At 36.0% G+C, this 26,190-nt stretch overlaps 2 protein-coding genes across 7 annotated transcripts in view; both read right to left on the reverse strand.

The window, feature by feature from the left end:
• The window catches only part of LOC128855649 (putative uncharacterized protein DDB_G0271606), a 28,862-nt gene extending 7,144 nt beyond the window's left edge, over positions 1-21,718 (reverse strand). The window contains exons 1-7 of one of the 6 annotated variants that reach the window (XM_054090718.1): positions 19,755-20,364; positions 19,201-19,460; positions 6,876-7,115; positions 3,300-3,427; positions 3,104-3,208; positions 2,411-3,023; positions 39-204 (exon numbers count right to left, since the gene is read on the reverse strand). In XM_054090718.1, coding sequence (XP_053946693.1) covers positions 39-204; positions 2,411-3,023; positions 3,104-3,208; positions 3,300-3,427; positions 6,876-7,061 — 1,198 coding nt within the window. In that variant the 5' untranslated portion in view covers positions 7,062-7,115; positions 19,201-19,460; positions 19,755-20,364. Of the gene's footprint in view, positions 1-38; positions 205-2,410; positions 3,024-3,103; positions 3,209-3,299; positions 3,428-6,875; positions 7,116-11,553; positions 11,643-18,524; positions 18,890-19,200; positions 19,461-19,754; positions 20,365-20,630; positions 20,905-21,699 lie in introns of those variants that run through there. The other 5 variants (XM_054090720.1, XM_054090717.1, XM_054090716.1 and 2 more) reach the window with 5 other exon arrangements.
• On the reverse strand, positions 11,794-13,345 carry LOC128855651 (TWiK family of potassium channels protein 18). The gene has a single exon (XM_054090721.1). The coding sequence runs from the start codon at positions 13,010-13,012 to the stop codon at positions 11,855-11,857; it is 1,158 nt and encodes a 385-aa protein (XP_053946696.1). The 5' UTR covers positions 13,013-13,345; the 3' UTR covers positions 11,794-11,854.
• Positions 21,719-26,190: the final 4,472 nt, after the last annotated feature.

The raw sequence follows: 26,190 nt of genomic DNA on the forward strand, positions 1-26,190 counted from the left end.
TTATTAAAATAGTTAATCTTATGATAAAGTAGACGTACCCATTCGCGTAAGCGTTTCTAATAGGCTTCTAGACGTTATCCATGTGTTCTTTTGACCACCATGCCCACCATCCAGCCAATACATGTCTTTGATACGTGAAAGCAGGCGTATCATTGTACTATCATCCGGTGTAAGAGTTTTTAAGTAGTGGAACTCGTAAATGAACTGAAATGTATTTGAAAATTGTTAATGTTTGACAAAATCGTGCAAAAAAGCTATGCAGTATGTCTTATATATAAATTTATTTACGCGTTTTAAAGGCAGATACATAACTGTTATAAGAAATATAAAAAAAAGTGCCATATTCTTATACAGGTGATTCTAATTAGATTAAGAAACTTTCATGTTAAAATCATTCTAGTTGTAGATACAAATTTTGAAGTACTATTAAAAGACCTAAAGTCTTAATCTGTGCTACTGATATAAATAAAATGAAATGAAATATTGTAGATATAATTTGTTATTATTTGCTCTTCTAGAAATGTTATTGAAAATATTTTTTTAACCTTATTTTATGCCCTTTATTTATTCCATATGTTGGATCACCCTAATGGCATTCACAACGAATATTAAAATACTCAAATATTCACGCATAATGTTAACTGAAACAGTATATGACATATGGCATGAGTTATTCACTTTAAGTTTTATCACCACTTGCTATTTGTGAAAATAAGTTGGCTCTGTTTCTCTGTGAAATAATATAAGTAGGCTCTGTTTTTCGGTAGAAATAAGTAGGCTTTGACTGACATTTTTTTTGTATAAAAAGGGGAATATTTTTTTTAATTGGATGGAAAAAATTGTAAATCGTAATTTGAAGTGAATAAATTAACTGATATTTTTTGTGGTCGTTTCGTCTGGAGCTGCAGGATTTTGGTTTCCTTACCGCAGAATTGCCGCTTGTCAACATTTTTGCACCCCCACTACCTAAGTTTTGTGCTGCCTTGGAAAATAATCCTTGGTTCAACAACATGTTTTATAGTAAACTAATTTAACTTTACTATAATTTATTTTATATGATTTTAATTTTTTCGTCTTATTATTAATTTATTTATTTTTCTAATTTCTTTTATTTATCTTATTTGGTTTCTATTTTTTTATTGCTTTTTAGTTTTTTATAATATTTTTATTTAAATTTATTTGATTTAATTAGTTTTACTACTATCCTTGTTTTTTATTGTATGTTTTATTTTGATTTAATTTTTTATTTTATTATAAAATATTTTAATTTATTTTTTTATTTTATTATAACATATTTTAATTTAATTTTTTTTATTTTATTATATATTATTTTAATTATAATTTTTTATTTTATTTTATTTTATTTTTTCCATTTATTTTATTTAATCTTCATGATATATTCTTTTTATTTTATTGCATTGTCCTTTATTTTTGTATAATTATTTTATTTCATTTTTAATTTCATTAATTTTTCTTTACTTTAATTTGTTTTATTTTATTTTAATTTACAATATTTTATTTAATTTTTATTGTTATTATTTTTCTATTATTTCAAACTTGAAAAAATATTATTTCATCTATGGTAAATTTTTTCAATCTCGAAAACACAAATAACAGTTATTATTGGTTTCTGATTAATGGTGCATTTCTAAGTTAAAAATATCTATCGCTCATTTGCTGCAATAGTTTAAAAAAAATATTAAGAAAAACGGCTTCAATTCAAAGCTTTCAATTTACTATGCCTTCCTAAGTAGAAATAAATATTAGTTTCGGGAAAAAGAAATCCACTATTTTTGCGCAAATGATTTAAAACTGTTTTATGGTCGATCTTTAGCTCCTAGGCGATGATACGACTACTAACATGTCGGTCAACTTCGATTCTTTTTGTGATTTTATCGACATATTTGACATTATCGACATTTTCTTTAACATCAAAAATGCATAGACGGAGTCCACGAAACCAAAATTAACCACATAATTAGCTGTTGCAGAATCGGCACCATAAATACCATTCACAATTTCAGCGGCCTGGCCTGTACTATCGCCTTTATCAAAGAAAAACTGTAAAATGTATGCAATTTTCGTTTTTTTTTTTACTTCCATTGCATTTTTTTTATGACCATTGCAACTTACAACTGAATGGCACCAAGCAAACAAAAAAGAGCAAAATAAATTTTTCAGTGTGAAATGCCACCTTGATAACGAGCATAAACTTTAAATTGCTTGATCGATACTTTACGAGATATCGATCACTACAGCCATCTACCGAGAAAATAATTAATTTTTTTTGTTTCGCACTACCTAATTAATTGATATCTATTTTTTTTTTTGTATTATGACTTTCTTGAAGCAAACGAGCGATATGTATTAAAAAATTGTATTCCCGATTTTTACACCAATTGTGACTCACTTGATTCAGGACCACACAGCCTTTGCTAAAGCCAATTAAAACCAACTTTGCTTTATCCAAATTCAAATTCTCTCGCCACCATAAAGGATTGCTGTTTTGACGTGTAAGTTGTTGTTGTTGCTGTGTTAAACACTCATTACCATTGTTGCTATTATTACCAATATTATTAAAATGCTGTGCGTTATTGGACTGCGTTTGCTGGGTGGTTGGTTGCAAAGGAGCAGATTGCGTGCTTTGTGAAGTTGTGATCGTTGGCGACATGCTAGTGTTTGTAACGTTGTTGACTGATGCCGAAATACTTCCACTGTTACTATTACTGCTACCAACAACACCGCCACCACCACCACTACCGACATTTGGAAATATTTCAGCACCATCAGCATCAACAGTCACATTCTCTTGAACTTGCAATATGTCAATATCCATGTCCTGATTATTATCATTCAACGTTGACGAAGAGGCCGACGAGTCTGTAGATGCTGTGGAGAGCGTGGATGATACCAACGCAGCTGCAGCAGCCACAGCTGCGGCAGCAGCAGCAGCCTGTGCAGCTTGATCCATTATTTCATTTTCGGGTATGGAAATCAGTCGTTGAGAAAGATTTTGTAATAATCTATGGTAAAATGAGTTAACAAAAAGAGTAATGGTAAATTACTGTTCTGTAATCTGTGTATGGATATGTTTGGTACTCACTTTTCTAAATGTTGCAACGCATGATTCATAGGGGTATGATCAGGGACACCGGCGTTGTTGCCACGTACAAAATTATCAAAACAGCTGAATGTTTTGAACTCCATTCTGTAACAAAAAATCATTAGTGAGTGAGTTAAAAAATATATGGTTTATGCTACCACAACAATAACAAATTTAATGTCAAGTGGTTGTTTACCTTACAGGCCGGATGACAATGATGTGTGCGCGCGGAAAAGCCTCACGTAGTAGGATAGCGGAGTTCTCTAAATTGTATTTCATATAGCCGCGACTATCTCGATTCGTTTCCATGCTCTCCGGAAAGTCCTAAAAGTGGAACGTAAGCAGGTAAATATATAAAATAAATATAAAGAAGTGAGCTCGTAATATGTTTCAATAGCTCAAGTGCACTAATTTGGGTTAATGCGGTTTTTAATGGGCGTTGGCATTTTGCCAGAGAAACAATTTTTTATACTCATACGAACATTGTACGAGCAAGATTTTATTCAAACTTGTAGAGGCATTTAATTAAATTCAAATTTATAGCGGCAAGACGACCATTTGCGGCGGGGTTCTAAATTATATTTTAAAAACAAAAGAACGCAATTATTAATTCGGCAACTATTTTAAATAGTGGTATTATAAAATATACACAAGAAACAAAATCACTATTCGACTGATGTTTATGTATGCACACCTTTGTTCGCAGTAATAGCAGCGCGACATACTGCAAAGTTTTGACTATTTAATTATTTTTTATAAAAATATAATTCATACTGCAATGAAAACCATATGACTGCAATTTTCACAAAATTTTACAAAATACAACAAAATGTCAAACTTTTCGCTCAGAACCTTTAGAAAAACTCTGGATACGCAGTTTTGTAGCCCATTCAATTTTGCTATAGAAACATATGGGCTAAAAAGTCGCGGGCCTAACACAGTGTTAGGTTTTATTGCATTCACCTACTTTTCAGTTAGTACTAACCTTAAAAAGGCGGCTGTTAAAATTTCATAATATTCAACTTATTAGTTCGTGAGTTTTTGTGCTAAGAGTGGCGCTACTTTTTTATTTTTAAACCAATGGATCAAAAAGAATTGCCTGTTTTAAGTTTACACTGCTTCTTGATGGGGAAAAATGCGGTTCACGCGAATGCAATGGCTTGAAAAGTGTTATGTTACGTTACACGTAGAGTAAGGATAAGCTCCAGTGGTATCACAATAGACCTGCGAAAGGTCTAAGTGTTTCTTTATGACAACCACCCCACCTACCTACCTACCTACGTTCCGTTTCCAGGCGGCAACACCAGAAAACATCAAAAGTCCACAACATCGATTTGAATGATCGAAAACTGAAGTGGCGTGAGTTAGCTGGCATCGTAAAGATTTCAGAAGAACGTATTGGTTTTCTATTGCATGATCATTTGACTATGAGAAAGCTCTGTTCAAAATGGGTGCCGCGTTTACTCACTGTTGACCAAAAACAAGACAACGCACCGTTTCAAAAGTCAATCAAAATTAAAACTACATGAATTGAACTTCGAATTGCTTCCACATCCACCGTATTTGCCAGATTTGGTTCCCAGCGACTACTGGCTGTTCGCAGACCTAAAAAACTGCTCGCCGGTATGAAATTTCGCTCGAATGAAGAAGTTATCGCTGAAACTGAGGCCTAATTCGAAATTTGCGTTGGTTTTTGATAGTTTTTTTTTGTTCACGGTGTTATGCATTTTATTTCATATCACGAATGCTGAAAAGTTTTTTCAAATACTTTTCTAAAAATTCTGATTAAAAAGGTTGAAAGTTGGATGCAATTTTTTTTTTTTAATTTTCTAAAATTTTGTAATAAGTTGAGACTTTAAGCTATATGATTTTTAGTGATATGTAGTTATGTAATATATTAATAATATTAGTATAAACTGTATTTTTATTACTATTTCAATTCTAGCAAGCAAGAAATATAATTCAGAAAACGTCAAAAGTACTTCAGAATATTTTTAATCTTCTCCTAAATTTTTTATTTTTCAACTAACATTTTTTTTTATAAAAAAGATTTATATGTGTTCCTAGATTGTAGTACATCTGTTTATTGGTCAACTTGTGTATGAATAGGAAGAACTAAAGAACGAACTATTTTCACAGTCCAACTTACACATTATCAAGTGTAGGTGAAGCAGCGAGAAACACCGTAGTGTGATATTGTTGTTGTTGTAGCGGTGTAAACACTCAACATAAATGCACGGGCAAGCTGCTGAAGTGAGACCTTGGCCTTGGGATATAAATCTGGGTCGACCCCATGGTAACGTATAACCACCTGTACCGCGACGTATTGATCTGGCTCAATATATATATATATATATATAATTGGCGCGTACACCCGTTTTGGGTGTTTGGCCAAGCTCCTCCTCGTATTTGTGGTGCGCGCCTTGATGTTGTTTCACAAATGGAGGGACCTGTTGTTTCAAGCCGACTCCGAACGGCAGATATTTTTATGAGGAGCTTTTTCATCACACTCGGACGTTTGCCATTGCCTGCCGAGGGGCGACCGCTATTAGAAAAATGTTTTTCTTAATTTTGGTGTTTTCACCGAGACTCGAACCGACGTTCTCTCTGTGAATTCTGAATGGTAGTCGCTCATCAACCCATTCGGCTACGGCGGCCGCAATATTCACCAATAATATTAACGACAGTGTCTTTAATTAAGCCTTTTAACTACTATTGAACTACCTTTGTTTAACAAATTTCCAGTATTATTTCTATTGGGTTAAGCGTAGTCCAATAAGGCCACAGGAGCAATAAAGTGGCATCCTGGTATGCCTCGTGTAGCTTCCAGTGACATGGCGTGTTGTCCCATATATTTACATCATCGTTAAGCTGAATTCCAATTTCGCACCACCTCTCCAAAACAATGTTAAGTAAAGCATTTGCTTCCTCAGTTTTGAAACACCTTCTTATGGTAGTAATTTCGACTACACCAGACGGGGGCATGGATTCAAAAAGGTGGACGTGAGTCTTTTGTCAACTGTGCCGCACGTTTTCCAATTTTTGTCCGACCTCGCGTACGCCAACGAAATAAATTGGAATTCGTCGCAGAAAGACATGAGCTTCTTCTGAAAGTTTGGTTAAAATTTTTTTAAAAAGGGATAGTGGCTCTTTTATTTTTCTTTTACACCGCTTCGTCTTGGTGTCTCAGGAGTGCCAGCTGACACCTATTCCCATCCACATTTAGCGATTCGGCCAGCCGCATCCTATCAAGGCCTTTGTTGGCTGCCTATACAATTCGCTTGCGTCGCCTAACTGATTCGGACACTGAAAGGAATGTAAATTTTACATTAATGAAATAATGCGCTGCTTACACGGTGCATCGCCTTGACAAATGGGGCAATTTTTTTTGCGGTTGGTATATCTTGAAAACAGTCTGCGTCGCTTAATGGAGATAAGGCAGTGTAATGTGAGAGATAGTGTAATGTGCATTTGTCCAGAACTTGCATTGTAATTACGTGTACATACGTAATACAAATATTCTGAATATTTATTATATTTGAAACTTTCTAAAGTTCACCTGAGATGTTCTGAAGTACATTTGTTGCTTTCTAAAGTACATTTGTCACATTTTAAAAGCGAAAGAGAGCTTTTTCAAGTGCATTTGACTATTCCCAAGTCCTTTCGATATAAATTGAAATTTTTTTTAAATATCATACTTGTTATTTAAATTTTTATATTTAGGTTTCAAATTGTACCCTCATAACATTATATGACATAATGACCAACTTACCTGTACATCCCCTCCGAAGTAAACAACGGCCGTCGAATCCTCGGCATTCTCGCTGCCTGTCGGTCGTATCGGTGGGCAATAGACAATATCATTTGCCCGGTTTTGGAAACCTGTAACGGCAAATATACGAAATGGGCCAGCTGACGTGCTCGGTGTGCATAGACGATCCGCACTGCCGCCTAGCATTACCCCGAAGTTTGTGACCCTTTTTTGTAGTTTCAAAAAATGTTCAATGATTGCCTGCAATAACAGAAAAAGGTTATAAATATTGTTAAGGTGCGATCGCCTATAGCTCATTTGAAAGGGCATGTTTAAGGCTTTGTTTTTGATAATACTTTAGTTTTTTATATTGGGTTGGGGAATAAGTTCATAGCGTTTTATCTTTTCTTTTATTTTACATCGATTTGTTTGCTGTTTAGCAAAGGGTAAGTATTCATTCGATAGAACTCTTTCTGTTCTACGAAAACGGAGTAGCTAGGAGGCAAAAATCAACATTTTCTTTGCTTTTCATCGAGGTCAAAAAGCTGCCGAATCAGCTCGGGACATTTGCGACGTGTATGGAGAAAGTATCATAGACGAGTCTACAGCACGAAAGCGGTTTGCAGTATTCAAAAAATGGCGACTTAGACGCCGATGATACTTTCCGCAGCGGAAGGCCTTCTGAATTCGATGAAAAACGTCTCAGATGACTTTTGAAGCCAAACCAGTTTCGAATTGGCGAAAAAAATGTGCTGCGATCATAAAACGATTTTCAATCACCTTCATTCAATGCCTCATGAGCTCAACGAAAAAAATAAAAAAGTAAGTCGCCTTCAAATTACTTCTCAGCATCTCGTCCGTCATGGAGCAATACGCGGTCATGAACAGCGCTTTTTGTACCGAATCGTCACGGGAGATGAGAAATGGTGCCTATACCTCAATATGAAGCAACGAAAGGAGTGGGTGGCTCTAGGAGATATGCCAAAGCCGGATCTTCATCCAAACATGATATATGTTTGGTGGAACTGGGAGGGCAGGGTCCACTGGGAAATACTCTAAAAGAATGCCACGGCCAACAAGGAGCTCTATATTGCCCAACTGGCTATTCGACTGAAAAGACCTGATCGACATGGTCAAACCATACTCCTTCACGACAACGCCAGGCTCCATGTTGCACAAGTCAAAGCCGCACTCCAAGAGCTCCAATGGGAAGTCCTTTAGCATCCCTTGTATTCTCCGGACGTTTCACCGACCGATTAACATCTTTTCCGCTCCCTGTCAAAGGGCGTTACCTTCGATAACAAAGCGGCCCTTAAATACTGGGTCAAGAGGGGAAGAGATTGTATACGGCAACGGCGAATATATAATTGAGTAAATAGATAATAAGAAAGACAAATCGACAACGCACTTGCTTTGTGTCGCATTCTTTTTGCGTATACGAGCAAGACGTGGTACTGGCCAATTAGAACTTGTCACGATGTTTTCCCCTTCCTCTTCTTTTCACTCGACCGAACGCATAAATAGGTCCGTTTGCCAAGAATTGGGTGGTTGTGACTCTATCTCATTAGTTACTCAATGGTGCGCTCTCACAAATAAGTTTCGACTGAGCCGCAGCTTAGATTTTTGAAAAAGTGCAAAACATAGAATGCCATGACCAGCTTCTGGCGTTACAAAATTAAGTTTCCAACGGAAATATAATATATTATGAGTTTATCCGTTGTAATCCATTTAGTGAAGAAACTGTTATAAAACTGCGTTAATATCAGCACTTTACAGCGATTTAATAAGTTTAATAGATGATTAAAAATATTAAAAAAAAAAAATATTCTAAATTTCTTGGATACCAGGATAAGAAAATGTATGCTATTAACATTGGAATAATGTAAGCTTATACAACCAAACAAAAAAGGCTAATACTTTTATAAAATCGAAGAATCATTTAAGCATAATCCCTAGCTGACGATGGGCATAGACAAACTATTCGCAAATGGTTTATCAAGCTGGTGGGTCGCAAGGAAAATTCCGGATTTTAGCGAGCTCAATATGAAAAACAAGGATGAACTTTTCCAAATTCATTCTTTGATGAACCACAAGAATTCTGGAACTAAATACTTTGGATTGTTCATCTATGACCCTATGACAGGGTCTACGTATGGGGGGAATGAAAAAAGGAAAAGTGAGTGCTAATATTTTTTTAAATTTCTTTAAAGAAGTTGAAATACCTGAAGGAAGAAGGGGTAGCAATTTCATATTCCAGCAGGGTATTGCTCCGATCCACAACAAAAAAATGTGATCAAATATTTAGAGAAACGCAATAAAGACATTTTGAAATGGGCAACTCAAAGCCTTAGCCAATATTGAAACTGCTTATATCGCAACGAGCACCTCAATCAATTGAAGAAATGTATTCATGAATCTTGAGCTAAAATTACTTTGGAGATGAATTCAAAAAGCTTTTCAATACGCTAAACGATATTTAAGCCAAAATGTCTTTCGTGAATGGTTTTATGTACAAGACTTAACCATATAATGGGAAGTATTTTAAGTTTTTTTTTATACTTTTGGAACCAATAATGCTTATGTTAATAATTAAGGGGTTATGGGCAGTCAGAATTTACCAAAAAAAGGGATTTTTTTTGCATTTTCTTAAAGTATAATATCTTAAAAATAATGTGTGAAAATTTGAAGTGACCCCGATAAATACTTTTCGAGTTATTCAACAATTAACAAAAGGCGCTCCGGAGCTTTCGAGAGTAAGTAGCAAAACTTCAAATGCGTTTTTCTCAAAACTATGTTTTTTGAGCTGGTGATCAGTGTATGTACTTAAAAACCACTTGGTAGATTTCAATATAATTTATACTGCTTTTGAAAAACATAAAAAATTCGTGCCTGATCACAGGCATTTTTGACAATTAATTTTCGGCTTTTTTCTCGAAAATCTGACAAATATTTCCTGAGGATACCATATTGTTAATTTTGAAAAAAAGCTTCGATCAGGCACAAGGTTATCTAATAATAAATCTAATTTCTCTTGTCCGATTGATTTTAGATGAATCTCCAAGGACCTGTGAGGGCAAGGGACTTCTGGAGAAACGGGCTCCACACAAACACCGATAACTTTTACAATTATAAATTTTTTTTTTGTTTGAAATTTTGCTAAAGTCAAGTCAAATCATGATGCATTAATTCTATGTGTTTATTTTTGTAAAATAATGCAATTGACTAGCAAAAAAATTATTGAAAATCATCATTTTTTCGGCCCTCTGACTACCCCTAACCTTAGACGAAGACACTAAGTACTCCTATGCCACAGGACAGATGGCCACGGTATTCCTTACGGAAGTCTATGCCATCTTGAATGTGGCGTACTGGCTAATTGAGAAAAAGTGGCGGGAAAGCAGTATTGGAATTTGCAGTGACAGTCAAGTTGCACTGAAAGCCCTTGCTAACCCACGCTGCTCTTCGAAGTTAGTCGGTGAATGTAAGACAAAACTGAACAGTGTTGCAAAACACAACAAAGTTAGTCTTCTTTGGGTACTTGGACATTGTGGTATTGCAGGGAATGAGTTAGTTGATAAATTGGCAAATGAAGGCTCTGCAAGTATGCCACTAGGCCCTGACCCCTTTCTAGGTGTCAATTCCGCATCGATTCAACTATGGATTGAGGACTTCATGAGGTCTACCCACAGAGGTCGTTGGTCTGAGTTGAACTCGTACAGAGTTGCCAAGTGCTTTGTGAAAGAACCAAATAGGAAAACAGCGACCTTTCTCCTAAAACTCAGCAGGAAGGACCTGAGAGTACTGGTGGGTGTTATCACAGGGCATAACGTCTGTGGTCAGCATATTGCTACCATAGGGGTCGTGGGCAGCCCGATATGCCTACCCTGTCTTGAAGATGACGACACTGCAGAGCATTTTCTCTGTAGCTGTCCTGCATATTCCAGAATCAGACTTAAGATATTGGGTTGCGATACACTGGATATGGACAAAGTTCATACTCTTCCTCTTCCGGATCTCTTAAAGTTCATCAATGAATCCAAGAGATTTGTGGAAGAGTGACCTCAAACTAATTTATCCGTTTTTACCATCCACCTTTTGTCTTTCCTATCTCTATTCCTTCTACTGATATCTATCCGGGTGTAGTACAATGGTCTACTGACGGAGTGCTTAGACTTGTCCACCCCCCACGAATCTAATCTAATCTAATCTACCCCTAACCTCTTAATGAAAATTTGGACATTTGTTAGGGGTAGTTGTAAAAAAAATACTAGATGGAATATAATTTTACTGGGTGGAAACTTATTTATGTGATATACTGTAAATGCAAAATACGGAAGTTGCTTTTTACAGCTTGGATTACTGGTAGATATTCCGAAGCAGTTTTTTCCACAACTGAAACAACATCAAGGCGCACACTACAAATAGGAGGAGGAGCCCGGCCAAACACCTAACAGAAGTGGACGCAGCAATTATTTATTTTTATTTATTTATTTTAATTTTTATATACCCTATCCTAAGTATGTCAATTGTTTTTGTTTTAAAAGCATTAATACTCCACATAAATGATTTGGGAATACTGTGTTAGTGGCAGTTCTTGGCCGGAAATAAATCAAAGCCGACTGTCGAGGGAACAATGGGGAAGCACTAATTATTGGCATTCAAGCGTAGTATTTTTATTTGGTAATAAATCGATCCTCACCTTTTGGTCCTGAGTAATTTAGCAACGAAAATGCCAAGTGATTTTTTGTTTAACACATAAAATGATAAATTATATACAACGAGCATCAAAACTGTGTAACCATTGCGCACAAAGTAAATATTTATATTTATGCACACATTTCATTTTATATAATGGCCAATGGACTTGACCACCTAAGCACTAATGTTAATGTCGATAAAAAGTCCAAACACACTATAACACACGCTCGCTTTACGCGCCGGTATCCATCCACTTAACATACTAAAAAAAAGTGTTATCGAATGTCTTTAAATAATTGAGTTTAATAATAGTCTTCGTCATAGTATTCACGCGTCCCACAGCATCGCATAAAACGTGTGCGTGTGTCCTCAACGCATAATTTTGTATCCTCCGTTATCTCTTTGATTTTCATGCGCACAGCCTCACGCATCAGATTATAGCACATGGATACCAGCCCCATGCCAATTAGCATATAGAAAAAATTGATTGCCAATTTAGAATTTTGATCGGTAATTAGTTGCATATTGAATATCTCTTCGGGATCAGCAGCTGAGTCTTCTCTTATTTTCAGTGACGCTGCATCGATATCAGCTGCAGTAATCAAGGACGCACCAGGCACAAAATCTCCAAACCCAATTTTACATAGCGACGTCATGCAGAAGTAGAAGGAATTCAGAAAAGACCATTTCTCCCAATTGGCAAACATAATGGTGCCGGTTATTATGTAGGATATAATTACCCATAGGCAAGCGGTGGATGGCACGATAATTTTCTTGCGTTGTAATGCGCCTAAACTGCCATTTTCAAGTGCATCCAAACGTGATTCGTAGACTGTACGCTCCTGTGCACACTCATGCATGCTGCGGTATAGGAATTTAAAAGAGCGCGCCAACACTTTGCCCATATTCAGGAAGTAGAGTATATAAAGTGGTATACCGAATGTGGCGTAGATGACTGTGAAGCCTTTGCCCCAAGGTGTACGAGGCACCATATTGCCATAACCGATCATTGTGATGACAGATAGGCAGAACATCAGGGCCGCAGGAAATGACCAAATTTGTTCTGGCGTACGGCCCACATAGCCATTTTTTATCAACATGGCTATCTCTGTTTGATATTGCCGCAATATGACGTCCGTATTGTTTTGCCACTCGCTGCGATCGAAGGTATTGAACTTTTCTGTGATGTTCCACAATTTCTCGGCGCAATTATGCCGTAACTCACTGACTTGATCTGTTGTCTCATCGATATATTCACGCTCTATATGCATAAACGAAAGAGCACCAAAGATGGCATAAAGTACTATTAATGCGCCCACGCCCACTTGCGTGCACATAAAAGTGACGAAATTACGGCAGCAGCGCTTGACACGCTTTCGTGGTTGATTGCTGGGGGAGGATGATGAATTCGAGGAACCGGCGCGGCTGGTGCGACGCGAACTTCGCACGGATTTCGACATTTTCGTTTTGGTATACGTCTTCTAAAGGCACAGCGTGGTGGCATCTACTTTATTTCATTTGCCATTATGTAATTGACCTACCGTGAAGGTAGATTTTTATATTTCCCCTTATACGAGTATATATCAAAAGGCGATATTCTTCCACTTTGAATTGCACACATTTCAATGATTTATCATAATTTCGACATATTTTTCCATAAATCACAGAAAGATTCCCAAAAATAGCCCACAGCACGCCGCGTTACACACTAATGTTTACGTGAACTACACTTGAACGCACATTCAACCGCTCCGATCTGTTCGTTCTCGTATACCAAATGCGACTAACGCTGGCGTATTTAAAATACATTTCCCTGTCCAGTATGGCTCAACTACCAACACTTTCTCTCTTGTTGCACATAATACACATATGCACATTATATTTTGTTTGTTTTAGCACTCTCGTCATGTTTGATGTTTGTTTACATGCCGATTCCACCGTGCAATACCAAAGCTTAAAAGCATGCCACAACTATTCCATTGGCTCGGGAGGTATTCGTGCATCGTGATCGCCACTGCAAGGTGTAGAACAGCAGTTCTTAATTTATATTTGTGAATATTGTAAGGTAGTTTTCTGAAATTGCTCATTTTTCATGATTCCTTAACTCAATAAAAATTTCAGTAGTAAATATAAAAGTACCTGCATACGCACGTGCATATTTTTATACCTGACGAGAATGCGTGCATGGTATATTATATACATACTTATGTATGTACATAGTCTTCGTGTCCCGCTTTATGAGGAAATTTTATATTATTATCTGTCAGGCCTTAATTAGTAATTGAAACATTGTGTGCCAAATTCTGCTCTGTTACAATTTCAAATTAGTGTAAAAATTTAATGGAAGTTTAAGTACTAGAATGAAATAATTTGCCTTAACGGTAGAGCAGCGCATTCTGAATATTCTCTAGTATCATTATAAATATAAACCATACACCATATACAGACCTCACAAAAGTATTCGGATATGTAATTTTCCTAGTGGAAAGTCTACAAAAAAATTATTTTATCATGGGTTCACATCAAAAAACAAATTTTTTAATACAGAGAGAAATAATTCAATATCTCAAAAACAAAATTATGAGTGTAAACCGCTATAAACATGAACTATGTAACTTGAATTCACTTCACATAGTAAGTCGTCAGAATTTTAAATCGTAATAGGTTTTGCAAAGGTACCGTTACCACACAAAAGCGCGTCGCTGTCGGTAGAATTTAACATGCTTTCTCTTAGTAAAATTCGATGGTTTCGGTAGTTTTCACTTAATCTATACTACTATTATATTACTATTTGTTTGTTTGTTTGGTTGTAATGAATAGGCTCAAAAACTACTGGACCGATTTTAAAAATTCTTTCACCATTTGAAAGCTACATCATCCACGAGTAACATGGATTATATTTTATTTTGGAAATAGGGCTCGAGATATAGGTCAGAACGTGGACCCGGGTAACCTTCGGATGTGTATGTACAATATGTGTATCAAATGGAAGCTGTTGGTGAATACTTTAGTCCAGAGTATTTTTCATGCCGCTCCGTGACTAGGGTCTCGAGATAGAGACCAAAACGTGGACCCTAGAATGTGTTTGTACAATATTGATATCAAATTGAAGCTGTTGGTGAATGCTTTAGTACAGAGTATTTTTCATGCCGCTCCGTGACTGGGGTCTCGAGATATAGGTCAAAACGTGGACCCGGGTAACCTTTGGTTGTGTATGTACAATATGGGTATCAAATGAAAGCTGTTGATAAGTGCTTTAATACGGGGTAATTTTCATACCTATTGATGACTAGGGTCTCGAAATATATGCCAAAACGTGGACCCGCCGTGTCTTTGAACCGAATTAAACCAAACTTACACACATTGTTAAGTAGGTATTGAAGATGATTTCCGTATAGTTTGAATACCTATTGGTAGATAGGGTCTCGAGATATAGGTCAAAACGTGGACCCGGGTAACCTTTGGTTGTGTATGTATATTACAATATGGGTATCAAATGAAAGCTGTTGATAAGTGCTTTAATACGGGATAATTTTCATACCTATTGATGACTAGGGTCTCGAAATATATGCCAAAACGTGGACCCGCCGTGTCTTTGCACCGAATTAAACCAAACTTACGCACATTGTTAAGTAAGTATTGAAAATGGGTTTCGTAAAGTTTGGTTGTAATTCGGAGCACTGCCAACGGGTACAACGTTCTTTTGAACCAGCCATAATGTCGCTTACTTTTTTAACGCTTGGGGCGGAACTGAACTGTCAAATTGACAGTGTGAGTTACAATGTGTCAATATTTCTTTCTGATTTGGATGCCATAAGGAAAAAACGTAAGTGCAACATGTAAAAATTGTTTGTGAATTTTTTTGGAGTGGATTTTGGAACAGTGAATAATTTCTTACGAAATTTGAGAATTTAATGTGAAATCCGAATGAAATTATGTGTTCGTGGAAAAAAAATTTTTTTTCGTTGTTTTTTTTGAAAAATATAAATGGATAATGGTTAAAAAAGCTCCAATGCTTAATAAAACATATAAATTGAAACGAAAAATTCATGGATGATCAGGAAAAAAGACGATTGTTTATTCATATGCGTTGATTTGAAATTTAAAAACAATCTTCTTTTTTCCTGATTATTTATATTTTATATTTTTTATTTACTCAAAAACAAATGGAAAAACAAAAAATATTGTTTATGCCAAAGTGCTTGAATAAAGAATAAAGAAATAAATAATATGAAAATCATATATTTTCTGTTCTAAACCATATCTATTCTATTTTAGTGTGCCCAGCGAAGGGGGCCGGGTTTGCTAGTGTGTAATAAAATACAAGAAGTTGTTTAAAATATGGGTAGAAAGTCAAAAGAAACTACTTTGGAGGAAAAATATATATTACAATTTACGAAATGAAGGGCAAACATTAAACGAGATTTCAAATTCCATAAAATAAGCAGGGAAAAATTTAGTATAATGTAACATGCTTTGGAAAAAAGGTTGAAAGGGGGCGATAGAAGGGTGTATCTTAAAACTGAAAACTGTACCGTCCGGAGGCTTTAGTTTTTAAGTAATTTATTGTTAAAGTTGTGTAATTTGGCGATGAGTTGGTGTTGCCAGACACCTAATATAAGAACGAGTCTCGGATGCAGACACGTTCAGTTTCTAAATCTGCAATATTTTTTGCTTTAGTTTAGAATTGAGAAACATTTTCTAAAATATAAACATATAAAATTGAATTTTACAGGAACGTCGACTAGAAGGGTTTTTGTAAATTTGTAGAACTTTTGCTTAGAACTTATTTCGTGGCTTCGGCCGCGCTTCAAAAAAATAACCCTCATCAGTCCAACTCCGGCCACGCTATCCACAGTATTTTTCCTTTCCACTGAACTGAAATACTTAATTTTTGTTCATATTTTTATTTTTATTTGCAGGCATCCGTCAACTCTAACTGTTGTCAATTCCAATTTATTCTTATTCGCGTTTAAACTTGGAAAGTGATGATATGGGTAAATGCATTTACATTTAATTTTCATTGAAATATTTCGAATACGAGTGTATATTTTGTGAATTTAAGTGAAGAAAAAAATATATTATAATTGGAAATAATATTGGAAAAATATATATTATAAAGTGCGAAACTATAGTAAAGTTCCCGAGGCCACTTTTTCCGGAATAATTGGGAGTTATAAAGGTTGTTCCTGAACCACTCCCTAACACCTCCACCAAGTTTCATTAAATGAGGCATTATATTTAGTTTGCCTAAAATTGGCGGCCGCCGTGGCTGAATGGGTTGGACCGTGACTACCATTCGGAATTCAGAGAACGAACGTCGGTTCGAATCTAGGTGAAAGATCAAAAATTAAGAAAAAGTATTTTCTAATAGCGGTTGCTCCTTGGCAGGCAATGGCAAACCTCCGAGTGTATTTCTGCCATGAAAAAGCTCCTCAAAAAATATCTGCCGTTCGGAGTTGGCTTGAAACTGTAGGTCCCTCCACTTGTGTAACAACATCAAGACGCACACCACAAATAGGAGGAGGAGCTCGGTCAAACACCCAAAAAGGGTGTACGCGCCAATTACATATGTATGTATATGTAAAATTGCCCATGTTACATTAGAGCAAATCCCAGCCAATAAGCATTTCAACAATACATAATATTTTGCAGAGGAATTCGTTGAAGATAGGACAGCTACAGCAAGTACTTCTGTCCCAGAAATTATTAGGAATCTCGTTGAGATTAGCAGAATAAACAGTAGTGATGAAACTGTGAGAAGAAAGGTTAGACCTGTGGGATATAAGGCGCGATCTGCACATATTAAACCACTTATAATTAAAAAAAAAAGCGTTTGGAATTCGCAAAAAGTACATTGATTGTAACGAGTTTTGGTCAAAAGTAAAATTTAGTAATGAGACTAAATTTAGCACTTCTGGGCCAGATTGTGGTTATAAAGTGGGGCGAAAAGTGAACTTTGAAATGCACCCTAATAATGCAATATGTTCAGTTAAGCACGGGGGTGGCAATGTAAGGTTGTGGGAATATATGAGTCCAAAGGTGACGGTAACATGCAATTTACCATATTAGTAATAATATGGGTCATCGGTGTTATATTCAAATATTAATGGAGAATTTCAGCGCTAGCGCCTGGACTTTCGGGTTATTAATATATCTTCCAGGAAGATAACAACCCAAAACATACAGCTTACAATACGCAGCTTTAGATATTATATAACATCCTGAGTGTTTTGGAACCACCACTTCAGTCGCCGGATCTAAATCCCATCGAGCACTTGTGGGCAGATTTATAGGAATTTAAATCAAGGGACAGCCTTAAAGAAGCGATACTCAAAGCATGGCAGAGATATCAGCTGTGGGAACGAGCATGTTGGTTTTCTCAGTGCAAAATAGATGAAGAGAAGTTATTAAAATGAGAGGAATTGTCTTTCGGAATTTCTTTTGTGACATGAATTCACATACTTTGTAAATTGACCTTTTGCAATTGAGGCCTTTTTCGCTTGCGGGAACTAGTAACTCGTGGCGATTTCGCCCGAATTAGGTAAACACTTTACAGGTGCTTTAAAAACATTTATAAACAAACGAACGTATACAAAGAATAAAATATAACCAACTTTTCATTTATATGTCGAAAACATATGCTCGAGTTCATACTTGCAATCGGCCGCCCACCATATCGGCGGTGCACCACCTTGTATAAGCTTCCAGCAACTAAAAGTATATACATATATGGGTATATTTGAATATGAGAGGACTCTAGCTTTCCAACGGCACCACATTTACTTCCAAAATCGGTTAATTTCAATTCAAAACCAGCCCAAAAACCACTAAGGATAGTTTATCCAACTACCATGAAGCATTTTTGGGAATGTTGTATGTACATAGTTACAACAAGAACAATAGTGAACATTTTAATGCAAGAAACTCTCATGTAACAATCCCATCGCGTTTAATTAAAAAACTGCTTACACATCGAACAACGTGTTTCCTGTTTATATACATATTGGCCAAGCAGCAAGTTTTCTGGGTTCTTCGATATGGCGCCTGAATTGGTAATCTGAAATCTTGCCACTACTATTTTAAATTCTCTTCAAAATTTATTGCTTTAGTGCGATGTTGGTTAACACGGAACACGTAGTATATACGGTAATTAACTACTTTACAGCCCGGTTGCCAAAATTTTAATATTCCAAAAAAACGGAGCGTAATTCTTTTAAAAAATTCAATTGTTTTTAAGAAACAAAAATTTCGTAAAAGTGGTATTTTTTACCACTAATTATTAATTCACTAACACACTTAATCGCCGTAGTACACCACTTGAACAATAATTGCACTATATTCTTTATATTTTCAGTAAAATATTCTGCTAAGTACTGTTAATTATTTCATTATTCTAATAACAAAAATGTAAACACAAAATGGGTGACTAAAATAAACTCTGAATAAAAAAAAAAGTGCCGTTGGCGAAAGTTTTATATATTGCAGTACCATTTATTTCCAAATATTAATTTATATTCGAATCACAATAGTATTTATACATTAAGATTTTAATATAATATATAGCGAAAATTTGTAATAACCAATAGTGCCCATTTACTTTCGACACCCATTTTGTGTTTACATTTTTGTTATAATTGGCACTTACATCCTTTACTGGGTGTTTGGCCGAGCTCCTCCTCCATTGATTTTTGGCGTGTGTATTGTTGTTCCAAAAATGGAGGGACTTACAGACTCCGAACGGCAAGTGGTTTTTGCATTTTTGGCAAAATGCACTCGAAGGGCGACCACCGAAGGGCGACCGCTATTAAAAAAACGTTTTCTATCATTTATGATAGTCACGTACGAACGCAATCCGAATATTTTTAGAAGAGTGAAATAATTAAGAATATTTAGCAAAATATTTAACTGAAAATATAAAGAATACAGTGCAATTAGTGTTGAAGTGGTGTAATACAGCGTTCCGGTGCGTTAGTGAATGAGTAATTAGTGGTAGAAAATACCAATTTGACGGAATTGTTTTTTCGTTAATAACTTTTGCACGGTTTTGAACGCAAGAACGATTGGTACCCATATCGAAAATTTTTGCCACTCGGGCTGTAAACTAGATAATTATCATAAATACATATGTATACGTCAGTACATTTCACAAATTATACACAAAAAAGGACATTAAAACGCAATATTTTATATAATATTTACCATCGAAATTTAATTTGAATAAAATATTATTGATGTAAACAAAAGCCAGCTGTTGAACGTGCACTGTTCTCTGGTACAATCTTCTTTCGTCGTTTCTTTGCCTTAGTTTTCGCACACAATTCAATTGACGGATAATCAATGCTAAAATAGTTCGTCGAAAAGAGATTACACCAATAACCTTTTGGGTGTTTACGTAAAATTAATAAAATTGTTTCATATAACGCCTAAAAATTAATCCTCTTCGTATGTGAACGTGCTATGTCATTGGAAATCTCTATACATATGTATATTATTTTTTATTCACTCGTCACTGCTCTGCTTTTCCCACTGCACATTCGATTGAACTGCAGTTCTTCTACACTTGTATCGATATTTGTACGTCTAAATATTCATCAAAATTAACTTGCATATGCCATTTATTAGCCGATTTTGAGAGTAATCCGATTGTTCATAAACTGATTTGGCAGATACTGCTGATAAATTTCTAGCGACACTGGGTCACAAAAGCAAGACTAGTAATAGCTACAGCACGGAACTTTTTGACGGCAAGCAGCACAATTAAATTTTTCTACTGAAGTGGTGGCGCGCTGTACTTTTCACTACCCACTAAAACGTACAAGGAGGTGCGCACCGATAGACGAAATGCAAGTAAAGAAAACGAAGAACGAAGCGAAAACGAAATACGGACAAACAATCTTTTTACACCATCAATGAGCAAATTTCCGCACCATAAGAGGGAGGGTGTAGCAGGTTAAAGATATATTAATGGATTATTGTGAAGTAACTGTATTATGTGGAGTTTTCTATAATTGGCTAATGCTCACAGCCGGTATTGGTAATGAGATGCAACGCAAAGTTAATATGTAAATAACTTACAGCGTTTATTGTACACCGATGAGAATAATCTCTGTATGCGCTCCGACCTTCCTTTAGATGAAGTCGAAAGCAAAAATCACCAATGCAGAATTACTGCAAATTTCACAATAAATACTCAAAATTCTCTCTTCACTTCATATGTAGTTTATAGTTTTCAAAAATTTTGCACATTAATAAACATTAATTTTTATTTTTATGAAATTGCGGCATTTTTCACACAATTTTGCGCCCGAATTTCAACAAAATCTGCAGTTTTACTTTTTATGAGCTTTTCTCGTCTCCTTCTGCTGGAAATAATGCATCGCATTTTCCAAAATACCGAAATCCATCGTTTTCTTATTTGGCTTTTATGCTGTCAACTGAATTGCTGTGTTATACGGTACACTGCAATACCGACATCTACGCCTTCCGTTCATTGCAAAATTATTTGAAGCAAGGAAACAACGCTACAGTATTTTTAGCGAAAGTGCAGAGAAATTAATTAAAACTATATTCGCCGCATTATTGGCATATTCGGAAGAGTAAACATTCCCATTATTTCATGAAATACCGTTTAATTCATTGTAAGTAATTCAGTCTGACTTACCTTGCTAATTACGAACAAATCGTTGCCCTCTCTAATTTTTATCAGAAATTTATCGAAATTAGCTCTCAAACCAAAATGAAAAAGTAAACCAAAACATAGTAACAAAGTGAAAAATGTAGAATAATAATCAGAAAGTTTATTTTATAATAATGGGACCAAAAAAAAAAACAAAAACTCAAATTGTAGCGAAAGCAAGTGGAAAATGCTAAAAACAAGAATTTATATATACGCTTGCCTCGACTATATATTTTCTTGCCTCGACGCCCTTTGAGAAAAGCAAAAATACTGTATTTGTAGGTATTGTTACAATCTGGGTTTTTACAATTTAACAAGTGGCACTTCACTTTTATTATTTTATTTATTTCCATTCATTGAATAACCACAAACTACTAACTTGCAAGCAGAGGTATGTTTATTTTCTCTATTGACGTCATCCGTTGTCAGAATCGCGAAATAGAAAGTAGTGGTTTTAAAAGACTCTACCTTCGTATTTTGTTCACCGTGAACTGTTCTTATTCACTGCATTCCCCACATATTCCAATGATTTATGACTTTCATCTATTTAAGTAACACTTTAGATGATATCGCACACAGTTTTAACAGCAGTGTTGTTAACACAGGCAACACAAAACAAATTACTGGTAGTTCATTTATAGGCCGCTTCTTTTCGCTAAGATTTAAGCAAGTGGCGAATAGATGAAGCAACTGGTAAAAATGAACATATATTGGCAACGCGAGAAGAGAGCTGCCTTAAATTAAATGTGTTGGTAAGGCAGTGCGGCTCAATGAGCTATAGCCATATTCGCTAGCGGCGAATCGTACTCGATAAATTTGTTATAGCCAAAATTTTCGTCAAGTTAATTGAGCATAGAGATAGCGAGCGGGGAAATGGCGAATAGAAGAAGCCTTTTTTGCATATTTCATAGCTTAGATAGCTATAAAGCCGCACTCGCGCAAACTATGGTTTAATAAATACATACATATGTATGTATTTCATCCTTATGGAGCCTTTTCAAATGCAATTCGATTATTACAGTATTGGAACAAAATACATTTACTTACCATGTTGACTATTTTATCTGACTTTCTGTTGGTTTTTAATAATTCCTTTTTAATTTATCGTTTATTTGAACATACATATGTATGGTATATGAAAACATTTTTAATTTTTTTACAAAATTTTTTTTATTGAATACGATTATGCATTATTGATTGACAAACTAGATTAACAAATCATAATTTTTCATAGAAAAATGTAATATTTTCATTTAACTTTAATTAAGCTACAGCTGTGACTGATATATAAATATTCTAAACGTAGAGAAAAATATAAATATGATTGTTCCTAAATCAATAACAGTTGTTGTACCGCTTCATAACTTTGAACAACACATGAATTAGGTCAAAATAAATAATTAACGACATATTTAAAGTGTCAAAATGTAAGAGCTGCATTATGCTTAAAAAAAATAAAATATCGACACGGAACATAATTCAATTACAGGGTCCGGCACTCGAAGTGTAACTACTTTTATTGATTACTTCTGCTCGATATGACCACCTTCACTGTGGCCTTGAGACGGTCCAGAAACGAATCACAAGCTGCCCGAATGTGACTTGCAGGTATTTTGGCCCACTCGCGTACAATGACTTTTTCAGGGCCTCGAGACTGGTGAATCTTTTAGTTCGGACCTTGCTCTCCAAAATGGCCCAAAGAGAATCATCCATCGGATTCGCGTCTGCTGAATTTGAGAGCCCCTGTGTGGACGTTATGAAGTTCGGAACGTTGTTTTTTAACCATTCTTGGTTCACTCGAGCTTTGTGACATGCTGCCCAGTCCTGTTGAAACGTCCATTGTCTGCTACCGAATTGCTTGTCTGCCCACGGCTTCAAAAAAAGCTCCAGAATACTTTTCCGATAATATTTCGCACTTACCTCGACGCCAGGCTAGATAAAAACGATTGGAGAGAGCCCATCTGCGGTTACAGCAGACCAAACCATTACCTGTGGCAGGTGCTGCCTCCTGGTGGCTAATCGATGACGCAAATTCTCATATGAACGCTCGGTAAAATAAACCCTATTGTTCTGGGAGTTTACGAATTGCTCAATTTAAAAAATGCTCTCGTTAGAAAACACAATGTTCGGAAATTGACCGCTTTTGGCCAAGCGCAGCAACTCCTTCGTTCTCTCAAGTCTGACTTGTTGCTGCTTTGGTGTGAGATCGTGCACCTTTTGGATCTTATAAGGCTTGACTTTGAGATCCTTTTTCAGTATGCGGCGGATGCTACGGTCAGATATTTTCAGTTCTTTCGCCATTTGATTGACACTTCGTCGGGGATTTCGCTCAAGTCGCTTCTTCATTTTTTGAACCATTTCACGTGACGTTGTAGTCTTTTGATGATCACCTCCATGACGTTTCGCGATGCTACCGGTATCATTGTAACAAGTAATGGTGCGGTAAACAAAAACTTTATTTACTTTAAGGTGTTCGAGCTCATGAACCATCGCTGATTGTGATTTTCTAGCATATTGCAATCACACTGTGATTTTAAAATCCATTACTGATTTTCTTTTTTCGCGTTTACTCTCGGCAAAATGATTCCGCGCGCTTGTAAACAATGCTCTGGACTGCCATTTAGACAACTAACAGACAGCTGATGCCTAGGCAGTGGCCAGTTTGCACTTTACTACGAGCAGCAAAACTTGCGGTGTTGCGGCCTGTGATCAATTACATATTACTTAATGTACTATTCTTGATAACTTTAGTATTTTTAAAGTAACTTTACCTAGTAAGTACTTCCGCAATCTATATTGGAAATGCAGCGGGCTCGGATTGCCATGCCACATTGGTCCTGAAAATACCGTTGCTAGCTCTTGTCTGAGTTGTTGCTCATAAGCATACCCTTTTGAAAACAAAATATTTTTTCAACAAATTTTACTTTTCCTCACTTTTACTCAGAATTTCTAGTGACTTGCTAAGGGAGTCGATATGTCAAGAGGGAACGGGAAAGCTGCTTACTGAGCAAACCATTTATTATTGAATTACGGACACGAACTATGCACATATGTAGCTGTTTTCAATTTAGACATGGGCATAGACATATGTATGTATATTGATTCTAGGTTCGCACTTCGACCTCATGGTCTTTTGTGCCTTCACAGTACCTCATCCAGACCCAGTTCCCTTATTAAGCTCAAGATAAAGTTGGGTTATGCGTATGTGCCTTTCTTTTGACTCCAATTGGCCGATATGACTTAACCTTCTCGGCGCCTTCATTGGAGTTTCTTGAGTTTAGTCGCAGAAAGGACAAGAATCAGTGCACCATATCCCAATCATGTTCAGCTGACTGCGCAGTCTGCAGTTCTCTCTCTTTTTGTTGTACTAGATGTAGATGGTTGGTTGTTGTACAAGGTGTGTTTAAAAATGAGTTTCGAACAAAGAGCTAATTAAAAGTTGGTTTTAAAATCGGTAAAACGTTTATCGGAACATTTGAATTGATAAAAAAAGTTTATGGCGATAATTGACTACCTCGCGCCAAAGTTCATGAGTGGTTTACACGTTTGAGAGATGGTTGTGAGGACGTAAGTGACAATAAACATACGGGCCGCCCAAAATCACTAATCACCGAAAACTCTATCGAATTTGTTCGTAAATTTATCAAAAATGAACGGAAGTCATCGTTGAAATTCATGGAATCGTAGTTGAATATCTCCAAAAATCGATGATCATTTGGGCTTACGAGAGGTCTGTGCACGTTTCCTTCCGCACAAGTTAACTGAGGACCAAAAATTGCTCAGAATTCAACATACGAAAGACTTCATTAAAGAGGCGAGAAGAGGCAAGAACTTCCTTTATAACATTGTAACTGGTAATGAAACGTTCCTGTCGTGGAAGTTGGTTGTAAAATATATTATAAAATGCTTATTGAAGCGAAATACGGTTTTAATAGAATTTATGGTAGACGGTGGGTGCAACCAAAACTTCGAGATCGGGACTCATATTCACTTTTCAGGGCCACTTGGTTATGTCTAGTCCTTTCTCTACTCTTTCAAGCTTTTATTGAAAAGCTAAGGGTGCATTTCAATTTACTCAATTACTTTAAATTCAATTTATTTTCTGCATTTAATTTGGTATAAAAAACACCATCGATAAAAATTTGCGCTAAACAGTTGCCATTTTCGCACCATTTGTCGTGCGGTAAAAGTAGAAAGTTGCCAGTTTTTGTGCATGCCGGCAGGGGCGTACGGCAAGTATATACATATGTGGCGCCTTACTCTCAAATACGCTTAATCTATTTTGCTGTCAGTCAAATTTGTTGCCGCAACGGACCCATTGTGATGGGCCTGTTATGTGTATGCAGAAATGTTTTCAATTCCTTGCCATTCATTACCAAGGATGATCGATTTATTTACAAGGTTCGGGGGGCACGGGGGACTCGGCAGCCGAATATTGCACGACCACTTCACACATATTCACACATCCGTCTAAACACATATTCACATACTCCTCCAAACACACATCCACACACTCGTCCAATTAGTCGTTGTTCAGACTGCAATGAAGTGATATTGTGCTGTTTTTTTTTCTTACATCACTAACAAAATCTTAGTTGTTTTGTAAACAAATCACTTCGTAACCCCAGTTACGTCAGCCTATCAGTATATTTTGTCAAATTCGCTGAGAGCCGGATAACGGTCTGTTATTGTTATTATATTGTTATTGTTATACCTTTATCGCACGCCGCCTATGTAAGTCACGTTCTTCTTCAAAGTAACCTGTTTTTGTAATTTGTTTTAATATACGTATTTATGTATTTCATACCACATGTGTTTCGTTAAAATAATATTTTCGCTATATTTTATACAAACCCGTATATCAAATAATTCTGCTGAAGCCCAACATTGATATGTCGCACATGCAACTCTGCTGCTCTGCTGCGCTACTGCTCTGCTGTTCTGCTGCCCTACTGCTCT

The sequence above is a fragment of the Anastrepha ludens genome, chromosome 2, assembly GCF_028408465.1.
Source record: "Anastrepha ludens isolate Willacy chromosome 2, idAnaLude1.1, whole genome shotgun sequence".
Lineage (NCBI taxonomy): Eukaryota > Metazoa > Arthropoda > Insecta > Diptera > Tephritidae > Anastrepha > Anastrepha ludens.